Source organism: Pholis gunnellus (genome assembly GCF_910591455.1).
Source record: "Pholis gunnellus genome assembly, chromosome: 12".
NCBI lineage: Eukaryota > Metazoa > Chordata > Actinopteri > Perciformes > Pholidae > Pholis > Pholis gunnellus.
This window is the reverse complement of record NC_136539.1, coordinates 17,303,601-17,323,945: the sequence shown is the minus strand read 5'-3', so window position 1 is coordinate 17,323,945 and position 20,345 is coordinate 17,303,601. Positions and strand designations below refer to the sequence as shown.

The 20,345-nt window shown below is 43.2% G+C and overlaps 1 protein-coding gene across 1 annotated transcript; it reads left to right on the top strand.

Moving 5' to 3' along the window:
* The first annotated feature begins 2,727 nt into the window (after nucleotides 1–2,727).
* Nucleotides 2,728–20,275, top strand: LOC306703555 (alsin-like). Its single transcript, XM_079169557.1, has 41 exons — nucleotides 2,728–2,881; nucleotides 3,816–4,014; nucleotides 4,539–4,699; nucleotides 4,823–5,047; nucleotides 5,213–5,403; nucleotides 5,572–5,604; nucleotides 5,706–5,900; nucleotides 6,104–6,147; nucleotides 6,328–6,542; nucleotides 6,797–6,884; nucleotides 6,977–7,152; nucleotides 8,237–8,405; nucleotides 8,622–8,718; nucleotides 8,885–8,962; nucleotides 9,375–9,590; nucleotides 9,744–9,915; nucleotides 10,101–10,296; nucleotides 10,743–10,808; nucleotides 10,960–11,119; nucleotides 11,379–11,510; nucleotides 11,724–11,852; nucleotides 12,154–12,177; nucleotides 13,223–13,293; nucleotides 13,917–13,983; nucleotides 14,424–14,602; nucleotides 14,743–14,808; nucleotides 15,416–15,514; nucleotides 15,754–15,918; nucleotides 16,092–16,203; nucleotides 16,584–16,661; nucleotides 16,908–17,044; nucleotides 17,262–17,417; nucleotides 17,589–17,703; nucleotides 17,851–18,008; nucleotides 18,139–18,237; nucleotides 18,344–18,526; nucleotides 18,704–18,749; nucleotides 18,926–18,987; nucleotides 19,478–19,627; nucleotides 19,832–19,928; nucleotides 20,147–20,275. The coding sequence occupies exons 2-41, from the start codon at nucleotides 3,995–3,997 to the stop codon at nucleotides 20,183–20,185; spliced, it is 4,866 nt and encodes a 1,621-aa protein (XP_079025683.1). The 5' UTR covers nucleotides 2,728–2,881; nucleotides 3,816–3,994; the 3' UTR covers nucleotides 20,186–20,275.
* Nucleotides 20,276–20,345: the final 70 nt, after the last annotated feature.

The window sequence follows — 20,345 nt, the reverse complement described above, 5'->3', positions numbered from 1 at the left end:
GCAGGATGGCAGAAACAAACAAATATAAATAGCAAGTGGAGTAAATGTAGATTACAAATATGGATGCATTATAAGCTCTGAGGCAAAGTGTGTGTGTGAGTATATGTTTGTGTGTGTGTGTGTGAGTATATGTTTGTGTGCGTGTGTGTGAGTATATGTTAGTGTGCGTGTGTTTGCGTGTGTGTGTGTGCGTGCATGTGTGTGTGTGAGTATGTGTTTGTGTGCGTGTGTGTGAGTATATGTTAGTGTGTGTGTGTTTGCATGTGCGTGCGTGTGTGTGTGTGTGAGTATGTGTTACCTACTCCTCTACTCCTCACGACATTGTGGTGAATCAAACCACTCTCTCAGACTTGCTGTGTCTTTGTGGCCTGGCTGTAACCCTGTATGGTTTCACCCACACAGACACACTTACACAGACACACAGACACACACACACACACACACACACACACACACACACAGCCTCTGCAGTCTTGTAAATCCAGATTGTGTTGTTTCCAGCAGCAGAAGTTTATGAGGGATTGGACAGAGGAATACGCCTGCTCAGGTCACGACATGGGGTTACTGTGTGTGTCTGTGTGTGTGTGTTTCTATGATGGGGTAAAATGGGGTAAAGAAAGATTTGTGAGCAGTGTTTTGTTGCTTTGAAAAAGCGGAGATAAAAATGTTCTGAAATAGCAGGATAAGTCTGATCTTGCATGAACTATAAACTGCAACAAACATGACAATAGCTTGTTGCATGATCATGCAGCAAACATCTTTATTTATGGTGAAAGACTACACCAGTGCTTTTTCATTTTCAATTTACAAATGATATATTTGTTATATTATGTCCAACCCTTTTTCAAGTAATTCCCTGTGTTTTCCCTGTCTCCTTGTCAGCCATAGCTTCCTCTCTTTTTTGTATAGTTTGAAAATCATTTAAAAGTTTTTGAGAAAAATGCAGTTACATTATTGTTGCATATAAATACAAATGAACAAAAGAGTTAATTTCAAAAGTCGGCTGATGTGGCGGGTTCACGTTATGGTGAGATCTTTTAACAGGGACTGGCCAATTTACAGTAATCCAATATGATGCTGATGGTTTTAAAATAGCATATGAACAACAACGACATCAACAGTGTGTCTCTTAAGAAGATTGAGTTGAATTTCGCCACACTGACATGTTTGTATGGTGAACTGAATATTAGATTAGGAAGAAAAAGGAGCATGCTGCATTTAAGACCCTAAAAGCTACTGCCAGCAGCTGAGATCCTTTAATGTCTTGTGTTCAGCTCCAAAAAGGGAAAAGATATTAGGCCCTGTTTCTCTGGATTTGCTGCCCTTGATGCTTTTTTTTTTTAATTCCCCCCCTTGTTTTACTGCAGGCAGTAAAAGAAGGAGCCAAAACCTGTTGGACACTTTTATATAGAAACAATAAAACGGCAAACAAGACCTGATCACGAACATGGGTGAAAGGAAGGGAAAGGGAAGGGAAAAGGGAGCGGAAAGGATGTAGCAGTGGAGTATGTATACACACACACAAACTGCTTAAAACCGTTCAGCTTATGAGTCCAACAACTGGCTGAGAAGTTGTAGATGCCAAAGGAACAACAAAGAACAGCAGAAAGCGTGTTTTAGTTGAAATACTTTTAGAATTGGTAATATTTCAAAGTCACTCTTAGACAAACACACCCGTGACGCTTTTTGGGCATCGGTGGTGTGTGAGTCAGAGTAGTAAAATAACACTAAAATGTTGAGGAGCAAATGAGCAGATGTTCCTCTTACCTTTAGGTATTTCTCTTGAGACTGACTCATCGAATCTTCAGACTCCAGATCCATGGAAAAGTTGATGTAGTTGTTCTCTGTCAAGGACTTAACACCATCTCTAAACAAAAAGGGACAATTCAAATACAAAAACAGAGCTTATGACAAGGTATCCTGCTTGAAAGACTTCGTATAACAACTGAACATCACAAAAATCATGCTTGGCATAATCATATTATGCAAAATGTCCTGTGTTGTCTTATGTTGTTTTGATCTCACGTGGTGTGATCAACAGGGTTACTTTGTACAGCCTAAATTTCAAACCCTGGTTAGTGTAAATGTGTCTTTCCTTGGTGTGATAGTACCTCTTGTGGTCCTGGTGCTCAACATCTGGGAGGCAATCTGAGCTCCTAAAAAAAGCAGGTGTAGCCAAGGCTGCTTTTGCATCTCAGAGGAGGGAGACCTCTGCTGTTCCAACACACAACTGGAGCCATTGGGGCATCACAAACATTCACACACATATAGTACATATACATTGTTATTTTATATTAACAGCCATCATGGAATAAGGCTAATAACTAATTATTACTTTAAAAAAAATGTGCAACTGTTTTTGTGTTAAATTTTTTTCTAACTTTTGGATAATAATTAAATTCAGACCTTGAAACTGCATAAGCATGTGGAGGAAGCATTACTACAAGTTAACAGAGTAACGTCACAACACTGAATGATGACAGCTATTTATCCAATACATATTCTAGGACTTCAAGTACAAGCAGATGTCGGCAGATGCCGTTCAAAGAAGAGACGGATATGTAAAAAGAACATGCTGGAAGCCAGACTTCAGCACTGGAAACAGAGGTAGAGTGGAACCTCCTTATTTTAATGTCGCCTCTTTGACATACCGCAGCACCAACAGGTGTGGCACCGCCGTACTGTTTGTCCCTGCATGGCTGCCGTTGGAGAGGTGGCTCCCATCAACAACACAAAACTGTCAGAGACAACTTCTGTTTTCACTGCGGTGCACTGATTTGATTATATACAACTTATACAATCCATAGCTCAGTGTTTCAGTGCTACACACAGTTATTCGGAATTATTCTGAGGTGCCGCGTCACAAATCTCCTGGCAGTTGGTAAGTTTAGTTAGCTTCTTTTGGCAGCGGTAGCATTAAGCTAACCAACTTCAGTTGTTTGGCTTTCGCCTCGCTGGTATATTGACAATATACGACATTCATGTTTTATGTAAGGGGAAAGTATTCCGCTTTATGTTACAAAAGGTTATACCTGGCAAGATAGTTGCAATTGTCTCTATTTTCACCTACCGAACATGTATGTAGTTTATTAACTAGCTAATCTCGGTGTACGTCGCGTTAAATGGCTTTAAGTTAACGTTAAGAGTGATTACTGGTTCCGTGTTGTTGAGATGTGTGTGTCCACAGACACGGAGACAAGTGAGTGATATATTACTAAGCTTTTTATATCGTTTAATGTGAAGCACAGACGGAGGAGTGTGGTGCAACTAAGACACAACTCTCAAATAGTTGTACCTGGTAATGAGTTGTTGTGACTTGTCAGCAGAATCCAGCAACGCTGAAGATCAAAAGAAACCACCATTGCTCCCAGAGGAACCATCCCAAACGAGCTGCCTCACGACTCAAATTAATACCACAAAATTCACTTGTTGAAGCTGAGATTAGTAGTTTGATAGAATAAGATGAACTCAAGGTTTCTGAGCTCACTGATTAAGACTGTACGGTGCAGTTAAACACCTCTAGGCAGTGCATCACAAGTCTTTTTATTTTTTCAAACAAAATATGTCATCATATTAACAAGCATACGTGTGTCATATACATGTACTGATAAGATAACTAAATATTAAATGTGATGGATAACTAATGTCAAACAAGTTTTAGAAGTTGAAAATCAGTAAGAAAGTATTGTTATAAAGTTTGAAAACAGTCAGTGCTGTCGTCCTCGAAATTGACATTATAATTGCTAACTTTTTTTTTTGCACATGCCACACTTTAAAAACTGTTGTTTTTGTTTGTTTGTTTTTTTAACAAACAGGTGTTATACAAAGATAAGCACTTGAAGCCAGATGAACCAACGAGGTGTTAAAACAGGAAAGAGGATTCCTTTTGTTCCTGCAAACTGATTTATTGTGGGGAGTGAACAGAAGACAAGAGCGTTGTAAAAATGTTGATAAAGATGCCATCACTATCCTGTGGAAGGGAGAGTCTGAAGTGATGGAGAACAGAGAGGAAAGGTAAACACACACACACACACACACACAGCAAGATGCCAAATCTTGTTTCCTTGAAGTGTGACAAGATGTGAGATTTAGTCCACTGATCTCTCAGTCTAACAGTTAAACTTAAATTAATATATAGAGCAACTTTCATATCATTCGTTCAGTTCAAATTGCTTTAAAAGTGAGTGAAAGTAATTACATTTATATGTTATGTTACTAGAAATGGCTGACTAAGTAGCTTCATAATAGTTAGGCTAAGCTATGAAATGTAATATGGCATGATGTAGAAAAAAGTGCTAATGCACGTGATGTGGTTATTATCGTTGGAAGTGTCCTTCCTGCAGAGAGGGAAGGAGTTATATAGTCTGATGGCCGCAGGTAGAAAAGACTTCCTGTGGCGTTGTGTGGTGCACCTCGGTGGTCTCAGTCTTTCTCTCTGACACCTCCACCACAGACTTTTGCCTTAGTTCAGGTTATCTCTAAATGTAAGGCCCATTTCAGGCTAAAGTTAGTGATTCATTTTGCATATATCATTGCAGCACTGCAGATGAGCGGGCCCCCACACCTCCAGAGCGAGGACTGCTCCACATCTGGCAGTCAGCGGGCCCCAATGCGCAGCTCTGTCCAGAGAGAGTGCTGCTGTCCAGGCCTGTCCTTCAGGCCAGCCTGGGAGAACACCATGGACTCCTGCTGACACAGGGTCAGTGTGTGTTTGGGACCAATAGGGTTGTCCGATGGGTCAATGCACACCAACACACATAATAACACTCTCATAATCCTAAAAAAGATTACCAAGTTACACTCAGCTGTTGTCGTTGTCCAGGTGGACAGGTCTATTCCTTTGGAGAGCTGTCGTGGAGGGATATGAGCATCCCGGTGTCTGCTCCGTTGCTGGAGGTCTCTCTGCTGGGGAGGACGGTGATCCGTGTGGCCGCTGGTGGTTTCCACTGCGGAGCGCTAAGCGAGCAGGGCAACGTCTACATGTGGGGGGAGAACACTGCAGGACAGTGTGGGCTGACAGAGAGGGGCACAGACACAAGCATCACAGGTTAGTAAACACCTTACCTCCTTACCTCCTTACCTCCTTCCTCCCTTCCTGTCTTCTTTTCTACCCACATTCCCTTGGTTCCTGCTTTGCCGTCCTTACCTTTTTTCTTCTTCTGTCAGAACCCCTTCCGTATGCCTTTCTTTATAAGCAATATGAATCCTCCAGTTCCAGAGCCTTGCCCGGTCAGTGTGGTGGACAGTGACGTCGTTCCTCCAGCAGTGGTTCGGGTCGTGGATCTGGCTCTTGGACGAGAGCACAGCCTGGCTCTGTCGGCCCAGAACGAGCTGTGGGCGTGGGGGAGCGGCTGCCAACTCGGCCTGGTCACCAACACCTTTCCTGTGTGGAGACCACAGAAGGTAATGTGTATAAAGCTCTATTAATTTCATTTGTCAACCAGCCAAAATTAAAACAGTTGATCAACCCGGTTGTGGATATTGATGCTTTTGTTGAATATGGAATCTTTTAGCTGGTGAAGGAAATTTGATTGATGATGAACATTTGTATTATTTCCCTCACTGGCACAGGTGGAGCACTTGGCAGGCAGACATGTCGTTCAGGTAGTTTCTCTTCCTTATATCTTCTTTGCCACATTTAAATTACAAAAAGATACTACGTTCTGTGTCCAGAAATACCATCTCTATTTTTTTTTAATCCACAGGTGGCTTGTGGTGCCTACCACAGCCTGGCCCTGGTTCGCAGTTTACCTCAACAGACTACCCAGAATCCTTCTGAGAAGAGGCAGCGGGGTCAGTCACCTCACCATTCAGTCACAGAAAGGGAGGAGCCGTTTGCCGCTGATACCGGTCACTACTGTCCGCTGGGGGTGGAGCTGACTGAGGTCATGACAGACGAGGTAACTTCAAGAAGGAGACATTACAGAAAAATATATGTATTCGGGCAAGCCCTAATATCCTGTTCCAAGCAGAAAGTTACAAATTACAGACTCTAGACGCTGTTCAAATGTTTTAGGTTAAGTAGCTATAAGCATAGATGCTTATTTAAGAGGTTGAGCTTTTTCGGCATTGGTTGATGCTCGTCTTTGGTTTTTGTTCCCAGACTTCTCCAAGAAGAAGAGACCCCAGTCGAAGGTTTGGGGAAAGGTCAGTTGGTAGCAGCACTGGCTCTGCAGCCGGTTTATGTCCATTTTCTAAACAGTACGGTTTTACATAATTCATCGGTCTCTCTTTTATCTCTCCATTTGTTGCATTTAACCTTCATCTATTTCAGTTTTTTTGCTCTGCTTTCTCTCTCCTTCCCCTCCCTCCATTGCAAAACTTAAGGATGAATCTTCCATTTGGGCACACTCCCCCCCTCAATGGAGGAGACGGCGGACCCAAGTCTCATCCACTGCCAGGCTGGAGAGCCAATAAGAACCCCGCTTTCCCTGACGAAGCAGAGCTTCAGAACCTCCTCCAGAAACTCTCTAGTCACTCACTGGAGATGCGCCACACCACCGGGCCAGGAGATACCGACTCACTGAGCAGTTTCACTTCAGGTTGGTAATTTGGTTCCTTCTTTCTTTGTTTTTGAAGTTTGTGTATTAACTCATTCACGTCTGTATCCCTGTGTTCTTTTGCTTCTTTGTTCCTAAACTTGTTCATTCTTTTTCCACTAGTTTCTTTATTTATTCATAGCTGTTTGCACCTTGTTAATTTAGTTGTTCATTGCTTTGCTTGTTCCATTTGTTCCTTTGTTCACTTCATTGTTCTATTTTCTTTCTGCTAAAATGTTTTTATTCCTTCTCTCCAGATGACAGCTGTGTTTCCTCAACTCCTTCCACGGATCTGTTGACTTCCAGTTACAAAGAAGATTCACCTATTAAGAGTCAAACCAACAAGTAAGACCAAGTTCACTAGTACATTAAAGGACATTTTCTCACATCCAATGTATTTGCTGCCTGATCTTTGACCTTCTCTCCTCCTGTTACAGTGGAGTGGCTGTGGCGTACTCCTCCTCTCCTGTGTGTTTGGAAGAAGTCCGGCTTTGTCTGGAGGCGGAGAAGAAGGCGCTGCAGGGAGCAAAGAGCACCAGTCTCACAAATATCAATCAGAAGGGCAAAGCAGCAGCAAATAGGAGACGCTCTCTGCCAGGAACACCCACCCGTGGTACGAATAGTAGGGTTTGAACCACTTTGCCACACGTTCGGGGCAATATTTACTTTATTGCTAAGAGTTAGATAAGATTGGTAACCTGAGCCGTAAGTATAGAACCAAGAGGCTATTAGCTTAGCGTAGCATGAAGACTGGCAGACGCTGTTCACCAATGATTATTTAGCCATGTGTGACAAAATCAGAAAGTCCTTTATTCATAATATAATTAAGCCAAATGAGATGAATGTTGTGGGGTTTGGCCCTTCCCATTGCTCAATTAACCATTTCAAAGTCTCTTTACACTTCATATATCCACAGCATAATGTATGACGGTCATGGATAATCCCACAGAAGACAGGCCGATACATTGTTGGACATTTGTAGGGGAATTGTGATTAGCAGACGCAGCAGACAAACTTCTTGTTTTGTGGTTTGGAGTGTCGGAATGAAAGTCTGTTATTTGCCTGTGGTAGACCAAAGAAAACTTTAGTAAACTGACACTTCTACAAAGTCGACAACGACCAATATGGCCGATTAGTCGTCTATCCGGCTAAGAGGAGGCACCTCTTAGCTGTAAGTAGTTGATAACCTTTGTTAACCTGTGTGGCAGAACAGGAAAACCTCAGGATATTCCCCACACCGTGATTTCCTGCTCTGTGCCTGTTTACCCAACCATGGCAGATTCCCACAGCTCACTGCTGGCTATTTTCAGGATACAAGATTCTACGAGTTTGCTCCAGAGGAGCTCGCTAAGTCATTCAGGCTAGTTCTTACCAAACCTGTTCGTTGCGGTTTGTATGTGTTTGCCCATGTAGTTTATTTAGGCTGGTGAGAACATTGTATGTGAACTCTGGTGCAGTTTTATTGTGGACAAAAGGCAACACTGACCAGCTACAGACTTGTGTTATACTTCTTATATGGGACACTTTGTGTATAGATTTGTCTCTCATCATGTCTTGTATTTCCCTCATTATGTTGCAGTATGAGACGCATCATCTACTTCCTCCCTCTGTTTGTACTCGCTGTTTTTCATTTTCAGTCTTGAGAGACGTTTAAAACCAGGGCTTTACCGTGAGATCTTTTTATTTTTTTATTTCAGGGTCTCCACGGTGTCGGCGACCGTGTGCCTGCAGGCCGTCCTCCTCGTGTCGGACCCGGGCTGCAGCACCGGAGGAGGCTGGAGAAGGTCTGCCGTCTCTGGAGACAGAAGTGTGGAGCTGGGGCCGCGGGTCTGAGGGACAACTGGGACATGGAGATCAGCTCGCCAGGTGTGGACACACAAACACAGACATATATATATATATATATATATATATATATATATATATATATATATATATATATATATATATATATATATATATATATATATATATATATATATATACACACACAAGTCGTGGGATGGCCGACTTAAACACATGGCTGAAACTCCTCCAATGTCGACAAGACGTGTCAATGTGCGTGTGTGTGTGTGTGTTCAGACTCCAGCCTCTGTGCATCAAGTGTTTGACAGGCGAGGAGGTGATCAAAGTCGCTGCAGGGTCACACCATTCACTGGCTCTCACCGCTCACTGCCAGGTAACAGACACACAGACACACATTAAGCTGTAAATAAAGTTTCACGACGACTGAAGAATATGTCATAATTTCTAAGGTAAAAGTCAAGTTGGTTTCTCACAAACATAGAAGTACAAATGCACACGCACTCATATTTACACCAGTTAACTTATCTCGTGTTTTTCAGGTGTACACATGGGGCAGCAACATGTGTGGACAGCTCGGCCACGTCAACAGTCCTGTCACTGTTCCTCAACAGACAAAGGTACAGCGATCTGTCATGTCCGCTCTTTCACGTTTAGTCAAATATTTTTTAACACCTTGAAATGCTTATTTCTTTTCTTATGCACTTACATAAATCCAGTCATTCACACAATCAATTAGCTAGTCAATTAATCAATCATGTCATGGCATCATGCGTAGAAATATATGACTGAAAATGAGAAAGCAACGTATCATTAGGTGGGTGACGATCATACCGTAAAACATAAACAAGGACATATGAATAGAAATACAAATGTGCTGAAATATCAGCGCGAGAGAAGACAAGAGCTTCCAGTATACTGTTTGCCAGGTAACATGTTAGAATATACAGTGAAGTAATCATGTTGCGGTCACAGATCTACAACAAACCAGTACATAGCCTTCTATATTCTGTCCCTTGCTGGCCACTGTAGCTGTCTGATGGTCTTCGGGTTTGGGACGTGTCAGCCGGTCAGAGCCACTCCCTCCTGCTGGCTGATGGAGACTGTGTCCAGCCGGTCCTGTTGTACTGCGGCCAGCAGCAAGAGTCCAAGTCAACGCAGAGGGAGAGGTCACACCAGACTCAACGGTCCCCCTGCAGAGCAGAGAGCTATACAGTCAGACCCAACCTGCTGCCCTTCTGCATGGAGGTGTGTGTGTGTGTGTCCAAAGAGGAAGATGATGGGTGGAGAAATGTTCCAAGTGTTTTTACTCCCAAAATATGCTTTAAAGTTATATGAAAACTTGACAACGTCATCGCGCTGCTAATGCATGTTTAACATTTATGCCTTCGTTGTGTGTAGATGGATTACATTAGCCGTGTTTGCAGCGGTGGTCAGAGCTGTGCGGCGTTGGCGGACCAGAACGTCATGGGTTTTATCTCCGCTATCCATGAGCTGGCCTCCAGAGAGAGACAGTTTTACTGCTGGTTGAGCAGCGTCAGGAAGCTCCTCCTCACACCGCTACGTAACAGAGGTGAGGAGGACTCTACTGACTCATTCTCTGTTGATCAGCACCAGTTGCTGTGGAGTATCTGCTCTGCATTTTCACCTCTGAAACCCCAGAATTGAATGTTCCTCTTAAATATAAATGGAAATGCATGATTTGAGCATGTAATAAGTGAAAGCATAAACCTAATATGTGTGTTTCTGTGTGCACAGAGAGCGTGTGTCCGTCGTTGGGGGAGCCGTGCACTCATCTCTTCTTCTCTCTCTGTGAGAGTTTTGTTCGTCTGAGCTTCCTGATCGGTCGACACTCCACGTCACTCAGTTACTTCCTGCATGATGTGCAGGGTTGTGATGTCACTTCCCTTCCCCTGCTGACGCACACTGAGCACTTTCTGGACATTTATAAAGAGTACGGTTCATCTTCTTATTTAATTTTTTTTAAATCATTTTTTTCATTTTCCTCTTTAGTCTTCCTGCTTTTCTGGATTTTTCAATTATTTTAGTGTGCACTTTATTCCCAGTAACAACAGACTGTATCTGTACTGTAAATTACTTTATACGTCTGTTTGAATACAAAGCTTTTTGAAATGATTATTCTTGTTTGGGCTGCAGCCAAACTGTAAACTTATGTTTCAGTGTTCTGCTCTTTGGGCTTGTTAGAAAACATTTGGGAAATCAGTTAGCTGTGTTTAAGACATATACCAGGTTTCTGTTGACAGTAGAACAGTAGATAGTAAGAATGCTGCTGATATGAGATAGAGGGTACAAGTTGTTTTCACCGAGGACTTTATGTTGTATCTAGTATGTGAAGTCAAATGAAAACCCAGATCTCTCTCTGTGTCCGTCTCTCTCCAGGTATTGTTCTTCAGTCAGTAACTTCCAGGTGATGGGTGGATTCCGATCACTCCATAAACTCTCACTGTAAGCTCCTTTATTTGTTCTTTTCCTGAAGTGAATCAAGCTCCCATCAACTGAAGACAGACACACATATATTTAGATGAAAATGCTGAATATGATTGAGTCCTGATAGCGTCTCATTCCTCTTTGTGTCTGTCTGCCTGTCCCTGTGCAGTGAGTGTTTAGGCTCTCAGCAGACCGTGCTCGCTCAGCTGTGTGTGCCAGACCAGTCCGTCAGTGGTAATGTTGACCTGGTTTCCTTGTTGTACTGGCCTCTGCAGCAGCTCCACCACCACAGCAGAGTCCTGCTCAAACTGGCAGCCTGTTACGATGTGGTGAGAAGGAAACTCGCCTCTCTCTCTCTCTCTCTCTCTCGCGCTCTCTCTCTCTCTCTCCGAATCTCTTTTTTTCCCCCACGATTGAGTAACTTTAGATATATTGTAACCTATTAGTGTCATTGGCCTGAATATAACATGCCCCCGAATTTTGGAGTTTTCAGAGTTGTTCCAGTGGTCAGGCAGTGGAATCATCTTTATGTTCTAAAATTAAAAAGAAAGGAAAAAACAATTAAACCCTTCTCCCTTTCTCCCCCAGTTAACGACAGAGTATCAGTCCCTCTATCAGGGTGGCATTCAGTATGACTCCCTGTCTTCGTCCCTGTTGAAGAGGAAGAAGGAGGCTGAAACCACCTTCCTCTTCTGGAGCTCCCACTCTGGAAAAACTACCGTGAGCACAACTCTGTAAAGTTATTTAAACCTGCTGTCATATCTCCTGTCTATATCGTCTTTATCGGCTAGTTTTCTACAGTGGTACAGAAAGTCCCAAGCGGGTAATTCACAAACGCAGCATTCCGACCTACTCTTAAGTGTAATACACGGTTGTTTTCACCAGTTTGTCAGCTTTTAATCCTCACATATACGTTGTGTGTCTGTTCATCAGGAGGTCCTGCGTCTCCCGCAGCGTCGTGTGGTGTGTGAAAGCAGCAACAGATCGCTGACTCTGCAGAACGCCGGGCGGTTCTCCAACCACTGGTTCATACTGTTCAATGACACACTGGTGCACACACAGGTACACACACATGCTAACAGAACATCTGTACAAAAATAACCAAATTATGGTATTTGTGTTATACTTGTGGACACCAGTAACTCTCTGCAGACAGAACTTTTAATATTTAACTTCAGTGACGGTGAATAACAACAACACACTGTTTAAACGGTGTATTACAGAGAGAAGTCACAGGATCTTTATTAGTGTTGTTTAGACCACACAAAGCTTCCACTGGACGTGTCTTCCTGGTGTTTCTGGACGTCTACCATGTTCTGCAGATAAAGTTGATATCTGTGCATTGTATCTTTCATTCCCTCAGGGTGCCATTCCCTCTCAGAGCCTCGTAAGTATATCTGACACCAGTTTACCCACCCTGAGCTTTGTGCTGCAGCAGCATGGGCGGGCTGGCCTCTGTTCGGTGCTTTTGATCTGACACATGGGATTAGTGAGCAAATAAAGAAATGTTAACAAAGGAATATGGGTAATGTTAAAGGGACTGTTCACACAAAACATATAATTCACCTTTAGCTCAAACTAATGTTCAGGCCATGAGCCCTGCAACGAATCCTCCTGTCATGGAGGATTATATTTTTCTTTTCAGCAATTTTGTGTTAAAAATCCCAGTATTGTGTTATCGTTAATATTTCTTCTACCCCAATGAGCGTAGACTAACTGAATAAATATCAGGCTTTGTAATATTGCACACCTTATCATTGCAGACGTCCTGTGTTAACATTTATTTTGCACGTTCTGATGGCTGATTCTGAGCTTTAGCTGCTACCAAACTGTGTGTGTGTGTGTGTGTGGGGGGGGGGATTTGGGTTTACACGTCTTTGCTACAGTAATGTTTATCAACTATTGGTGAAAATAGATGAGTTCATAGTTACAGTAGCTCACGCTACGATGAGACTGGACCAGATGACAACTTGTCCCGCGTGTCTCTTCCTCTCTTCTTTGTGTTTCTTTCAGTATAAACATAGACTCACAGTTTTCCTTCCTATCTGTTGGGTGTGAGGTGATGTGTTCTGAGGCAGAAGACGGTGGTGAAACCTGTCCTGTTTCTCTCTCTGTGGTTTTGGATTCATGTCCTGTGTTGTGTGTGTGTGTGTAGTAGACCTTTTACACATTGTTGATCCAGCATTGCCTACTGTTTATGCAAATGTTTCTTATTTAAGTTTGGTTTAGGTCTGTCCAGTGCGTTCTGGTTTAGTTTAGTTTATTTTCAATAATGAAACCGAGGTTATGTTGAAACATGAATGAAATACCATGAAGGTCAAACCTCCTTTTGAACATTGCTTTGGAAGACGGGACTGAATACTGTGAGAAGTGTCTCACATCCGCAGAAAGATGGCGATAAATACCTGAACCGCTGCTCTTTCTCTCTGCAGTTCTCCACACATCACATCTACCCTCTGAGCTGTCTGTGGGTGAAACCAGTGACTGAAGACAGCAGCGGACTGTGAGTGTGTTGCATTTCATAAAATCCAACCTATGAAGGCTAACATGACAAACACTAATTAAAATGCTTGGATGCGACAGTAAAACCAGTGAGCCAACCGTGTTTTATGATGGTGAATAATAAAGACATCTCACTCACCCCCACGTGTACAGTACTGTCATGCGTTAGCCTGGTTTGCTAATACCACAAACATGTACACAGTGTGATGTCACCCAGGACTGAAGGGATCCTGGATTTTCAGATTCTCACTCATAACATCCATATTAGGTCATTGGTTTGGCCGTGGATGGAGTTGAAGCTAATCAAACAAGCAACAAACGTCATGGCTGTCATTTAAAGAAACTCTAGCATGAAACAAACTCTTTAAACTGTAATATCCAGGTTATGATATCATTTTCCCAGAGAAACATATTGCGAGGACATTAAATTAGTTCTGTTCATTCTCTTTTTATTGACTCAATTCTTTGGCTCCAGCATCTAGTGGCTAGAAGATGAACTACATGTTAGTGCTGGTGAACATCAGCATCAGTGGTTAGCTGATATCTGGGTTTCTCTCAGCTTGTAAAATATGTTGTAGCATTTTTTGTTAAAACATTTTTCACAGATACATATTGTGTTCTCAGCTATGCCATCAAAATAACATGTCCAGAGGAGAGTTTCACCCTGGTGGCCTCGACGCCACAAGAGAAGGTACATCTGTAGTTTACACTCTCGTTACTTACTTATTGCAGCTTGGTTGTTATTCAAGAAGTTTTATATAAATTGTTTTTTTTGTAAATTATTCTGCAAATCTTAAAAAACATTGAGAAAAACTATTTAAACTTGTTAAATGTAGAATGTTGTTGTTGTTGTTTCTATATTAATACGTATTAAGTACTAAGACATTTTGTTTAGTAGTGATGGGATTTGTGAATAAATAATGACGTTTTGGCATGATCAATGGTTTTAGCAAAAACTGGCACTATATGAAACGTAACTTTGGGGAGCAAATGTCAGCAGCTAATTTTCAGAGTTCAGTTTGAAATGTTCGTCTGTGTATAATTCAATTCAGAATTCTCTGCTGTTATTCTGCCTCTTTCCCCTGTGGCCATTCTTTCTTAAAAACTCACTTTTGTTTTCTCTCTCTCCAGAACAAGTGGCTACTGTCTCTTAACCAGGCGGTGGATCAGGTGCTGGGCGGTGCAGGTCAGGGATCGTCGCCGGGGTTGGCGGCAATGTCTCGCACGGCCTCCTACTCGTTCACTGGAGAGGGCCGCTTTAAAGACGCCCAGTACACCGGGGGCTGGCTGGCAGGACGAGTTCACGGCAGGTTAGAGAGTTTGTTTCTCTCAAATATAATTTATTGCTTATATTCGACATTCAACATGCGTCAGTAAATCCTATGCAGCTGTGAATGCTGTCGCAGTGAGACAAAAATAGTTTGATAGTTAAATGTATTTGCCTTCACAGAGGCACCATGAAGTGGCCAGATGGACGGACCTACAGCGGGAACTTTAAGAATGGACAGGAGGATGGGTAAGTACATTAACCTGGTGTAGCACTAAAGAGCTAGTACATTAACCTGGTGTAGCACTAAAGAGCTAGTACATTAACCTGGAGTAGCACTAAAGAGCTAGTACATTAACCTGGTGTAGCACTAAAGAGCTAGTACATTAACCTGGTGTAGCACTAAAGAGCTAGTACATTAACCTGGTGTAGCACTAAAGAGCTAGTACATTAACCTGGTGTAGCACTAACGAGCTAGTACATTAACCTGGTGTAGCACTAAAGAGCTAGTACATTAACCTGGTGTAGCACTAAAGAGCTAGTACATTAACCTGCTGTAGTACTAAAGAGTTAGTACATTAACCTGGTGTAGCACTAAAGAACTAGTTTATGTTCGATGTTGTTCATTTGCAATATGACACATCTCTCTGCCTTTTTAAGGTGACGTTAGAATATTTAAATACTTGCAGAAACTGAAACTATTGGTGATGATTTTCAGTCTTTTATTTTAAACACCCAGTATGCCTGAGACAGTGAAACCAGCTGGTGGTGTTTCCTATTTATATTTGTGTGATTAACTAGCAAAGATGAAACGATTTTCTCAACATTTCTGGTCAATTGTTCTTTCTCTTTCCAGCTATGGAGAGTGTATATTGCCTGACAAAGTGCTAAATAAGCCAGACAGCTACCAAGGACACTGGAGAGATGGCAAGATCCATGGTTTCGGCAAGTACAAGTCAGTACACTGTTTTCTACTGACGTATTAGTAAAGTATGTAGGATTGGACAAATTACCTGCATTTAAATTGTATATAACAGAGTTGAATCACAGAGGTCTTGTCTGGTGTTAATTTGACCCTAAGTCACTAACATGAAGGTGTTATTGAGTCATCATGTGTGACTCCTACAACCAGCCATAGTGCCCTTTAGCACACGAACACACAGAGGTATTCATGTCTCTGGTGGTTCTACCAAGGTATGCCAGTGGCGAGGTGTACGAGGGCTGCTTCTGTGACGGGCAGAGGCACGGTTATGGCATGCTGAGCTCCGGTAAGCTGGCCAAAAAGTCTTCCAGCGTCTTCATCGGCCAGTGGGTCCATGACAAGAAGACGGGATACGGAGTCTACGATGACATCACCAGGTCTGATCTTGGAGAAAAAAAAAAGCTCCTTTAACATTGTTGTATTTGACTCGATCTTGACAATATCAGCCTCCTAAAGCACAAAAGCATGACCGTGATGATGATTTGATTTAGATGATGTTCGTGAAGACACACGTCTGTCTCTAGTCACGGCTCTCTTGTGCTCTACCCAGAGGTGAGAAGTACATGGGACTGTGGTCGGACGAGCAGCGGCATGGCAGAGCTGTGGTTGTCACCCAGTGCGGTTTGTACTATGAAGGGATCTTCAGAGACAACAAGATGTGTGTAAGTTCACCCTAGAGCTTGAATAGTCAGTGCTATTGTCATTGCACATATGTCGGGGCTCATTGGTGAGGCTGGAACGGTACTTGGTCTGAGGAGCTTTAAACTTACATTACCCAGTAGATTTTGGGCCAGTAAATAGTGCTTTTGATATAACATATCCCTTATCGTTCTGTCTATTTTAAGCTACAAGCGTTTTAATGTATTCAGAGATAAAAGTAGATGGATAACAGCAACTTCTGGAGATGCTCTGATGTGTAGCGCCACTTAAAGACAGAAGGTGATGCCACTGAGCTTTGATTTTTCGTGCTAAATGGCTTCAGGCAATGATGTGCTGAACACAATAATACAGTATAATAATATTTGTTTATTGCTTCCATCAGGGCCCAGGTCTGTTGATATCAGATGATGACACGGCTTTACAAGGGGAGTTTTCTGAGGACTGGACTGTCAACGGGAAGGTAGAAATCTCGGTCATGCTCTCTAGACATTTCTGTCCCTAAGGGCACCTTGTGTCCACGTCTAATGCTCTTTACAACTTTCTACTGTAACTGGTTGTCCTTCTTTCTTGTGACTTGTCTTTTTGTTCTTAATTCCAACTTAAAATCCAGTTGTTAATGCAAAACGTCCCAGTCAGTCACCACCACAGAACCCGACGTTTGACATCATTTCATATACATTCATTACTCCCTTCCCTTCTTCTTCAGGGTGTTTTGTCCCTGGCTAACGGGGACTGCTTGGAGGGCCTGTTCAGTGGAGAGTGGACGACAGGGCTGAAAGTAGTTGGAACGTACCTCAAACCATCTGCAGATGAACCGGAAAACAAAGAGAGAAACTGCCTGCTGTAAGTATCACATGCAAGCGTTTTGTTTATCTGTTTGTGTGTGTTCTTTCTTTGCCTTCTGATATTCTTTTGTGGGAATGTTCAGGTGAGTTTATCTATGAATTGATATTATTGTGAGGCTGATTCACTCAAAACAGGATATCCGAGTTTGTATCATCTCGTGCTCATGTCGTGTTTGGTATTTTTTTTTTAAATGTTTGAATGTGTGCATGTGCAGCCGGATGGGTCAGTGCGCGGTGCCTGCAGGCCAGAGGTGGCTCTGTGTTTTTGACGAGTGTTGGAGTCGACTGGGCTGTGACTCTGCCGGGAGAGGAGAGAGGACTGCAGCCTGGGACAACATTGCTGTGACTATAGCAACTGCAAGGCGACAAAGGTAGATACGGCAACACACACACACAAGCAAGGTGCAGCACCCAACACACGATCAATTTGCATTAACTCAAATCCGCCTGTAATGAATCAAAGCAAATGTTGTCGCCATCCTGATCACGTATAGTGGAGAAAACAGTTGTGTGTTAAAATAAGTGTGTGTGTGTGTTTGTAGCCCAGATCTCACTCGGTCTCAGAGTAAAGCTTTGGAGTGTTTGGAGTTTATTCCTCAGCATGGAGAACCGGTGACCACGGCAAACTACGACAACATACGAAGATACCTCATCAAGGTACAAGTGTAGGAAGCGATTTACCATAAGACGAGTGGTGACTGCCTTAATCTCCGACCCAATCAAGGAAAACTATCTGTTCCTCTATCTGTGGTTTTGTTGGTGTGATACTTAAGTTTTCACTCTGTGACCGTGGTTGTGTGTCAGGCGTGTGAGACCCGTCACCACCCTCTGGGCTGGCTGGTGGAGACATTGGTGACGGTCTACAGGATGACTTACGTCGGTGTGGGATCCAACCGCCGGCTGCTCAGGCTGGCCGTCCGGGAGCTTCTGGCCTACCTCACTCATTTCTACAGCATCGTCAGGTAGACTCCAGCTCTGAGCTCTCTCTCTTTCGATTGCCTCTTCAACTGCTCAGCCCACAGCCTCCTGTACATGAGCATCCCGTGTTCTTCGCGAGGTGGTATTAATACATCATTTGTAATTTGCTCTCAGGTTTCTCTTTCCAGGGCTACCAGATGATGGCGGCATCATCCCAGACCCGCCTGCCTCTTCATCTAAAAGCAAACAGAACTCTAACATAGCAGAGCAAGGGTGAGTGTCACTCACATGTATGAAAAGAGAGGCAGTGAACGCAATGGTTATGCTATGAGGCTGTGTCGTACATTGAACCTTCATCTCCATCCCCTTTGTCCTCCAGCGGCGTTTTGGTGGTGAGCTGCTCCTCTCTGCTCCTCCCTCAGCTGCTCCCTCGACTCTACCCTCCTCTCTTCACCCTGTACTGCCTGCAGGAGGAGCAGGAGGAGGTCCAGTACTGGCAGCGCATCCTCCGACTCAACAAACAGCCCGACCGGTCGCTGCTCAGCTTCCTGGGAGTGCGGGAGTGAGTGTGCACATTCAACAAAACACACGCAGACACACACACACGTTTGACCCACAGACGCTGTCTCTCAATGGCTTCAGGATCAACGATGTCATTCTGGTTTGGTTTTTGAATGCCTTTTAAATTCTGACCCCTTCTGATGCAGAGAGCTGTGTGCTTACTGTGTTTTTCTTGTAGGAAGTTCTGGCCGGTGTGGGTGTCAATACTGGGAGAGAAAACGCAGGTTAGATGATAAATGTACTATTTTCTCCTCATGTTACTCCATTTCCTGCACCGGCTTTGAATCCGCTCATCCTTCACTCACACACATGAGGGGATCCCCTGTGATTCCAACGTTGAAGTGTGCTCTTTTGATTTGTCCTCTATAACTGATTTTCTTTTGCAACTTTTTTATCACAGATTGTGTCCAGCAGTACAGATGCCTGCTTTGTTTCTGCTGTAGAGACACTCCAACAAATCAGGTAGCTGCCGTGTGGACTGACTCGACATAATGAGCAAAGTCACTTAATGTGACTTGACCACCTGACACAGTGTGATTAGCCGATGAACGAGCAGGAAACCCAGACCCGTGAAGCCTGAGTTCATGTCCAACATGCTTACTTTGGATGCTTACCTGAACTTTTTTTTTAGCCTGGCAATCGGAAATTAATTTATTTGTTTTATGCCGGAATATTTCGATTGGACAAAATTGCAAGTAATGCTTGAATTGGTTGAATTTTCGTTAATCCTTGCGATCACAGAATTGCAAACTAATGGAGCTTAGCCACAAGTCACATTTTAAAGGTTTAACAACCAGCACTGGAAAAAACAACAACAACCCCCATCGCCTCACCTGATGCGACGAGCTGTGACAGAAACGGTGCAATTCAGGACATGACTAAAATGACAAGTGTATTATTATGTGTATAAACAAATATAAATGTCTCCCTACACACACACACACATACGCAGCACCACCTTCACTCCGTCAGACAAACTCCTCGTCATCCAGAAGACGTTTGAGGAATTGACCCAGGAAGTAAAACCCATGCTGGATGACAACTTCCTGTGGTGCATGGACGACCTGCTCCCTCTCTTCATCTATGTGGTGCTCAGAGCAAGGTGAGTTATTGTAAACTGTCATTCGGTTATTACTCTGTATACAGCTAATGTAGCTCATTTGTGGTCAGGCAATTGTTGTAACTTGCAACTAGACTGTTGATCAGTGTGAGTGTTGAGGACACACTTTGAAAAAGAGGCCTCAGAATCATGACGACGTGTTGTAGTGGTGAGCAGACGCTGCAGGCTGAACATGTTGTGTTTCAGGATCAGGAACCTGGGAGCCGAGGTCAGTCTGATAGACGATTTAATGGATCCCAACATTCAGCACGGAGAGATGGGACTGATGTTCACAACACTGAAGGTGGAACCCCCCCCCCCCCCACACACACACACACACACACACACACACTACTCCTTAACCAACTGACCAAAAGAAACTATCAAATTACTCAAATAATACTTTTAGACGACTTAAAAGATGTGTGCAATATTATTTCTTTTTAGTTTATATCATAAATTCATCATCATCAGTCGTTAATCCTTCATCCCTGAATCATTCGTTACAATTCTCTGCTGCAGGCCTGCTACATGCAGATCCTGCAGGAGTCTGCTATGTAGGAGCAGAGAGGACAACGCGCAAAGGAGCTGCCAGATCAAAACCAGTCCAACCACCTGGATTCTACTGGAGGCCACTGGGAGGCTGCACAGACAGGTGGAGGGAGGGAGGGAGGGAGGGAGGGAGGGAGCGTGACTCCTTCAGCTTCTGTCAAATGATGTC

What these genes read in the sequence shown, in the direction of transcription:
- LOC306703555 (XM_079169557.1), top strand. Translation starts at nt 3,995, where the DNA reads ATGGAGAACAGAGAGGAAAG. An exon ending in CCATTCCCTCTCAGAGCCTC is followed by an intron (nt 12,178 to 13,222) that starts GTAAGTATATCT and finishes TTCTCTCTGCAG; the next exon opens with TTCTCCACACATCACATCTA. An exon ending in CCTCGACGCCACAAGAGAAG is followed by an intron (nt 13,984 to 14,423) that starts GTACATCTGTAG and finishes CTCTCTCTCCAG; the next exon opens with AACAAGTGGCTACTGTCTCT.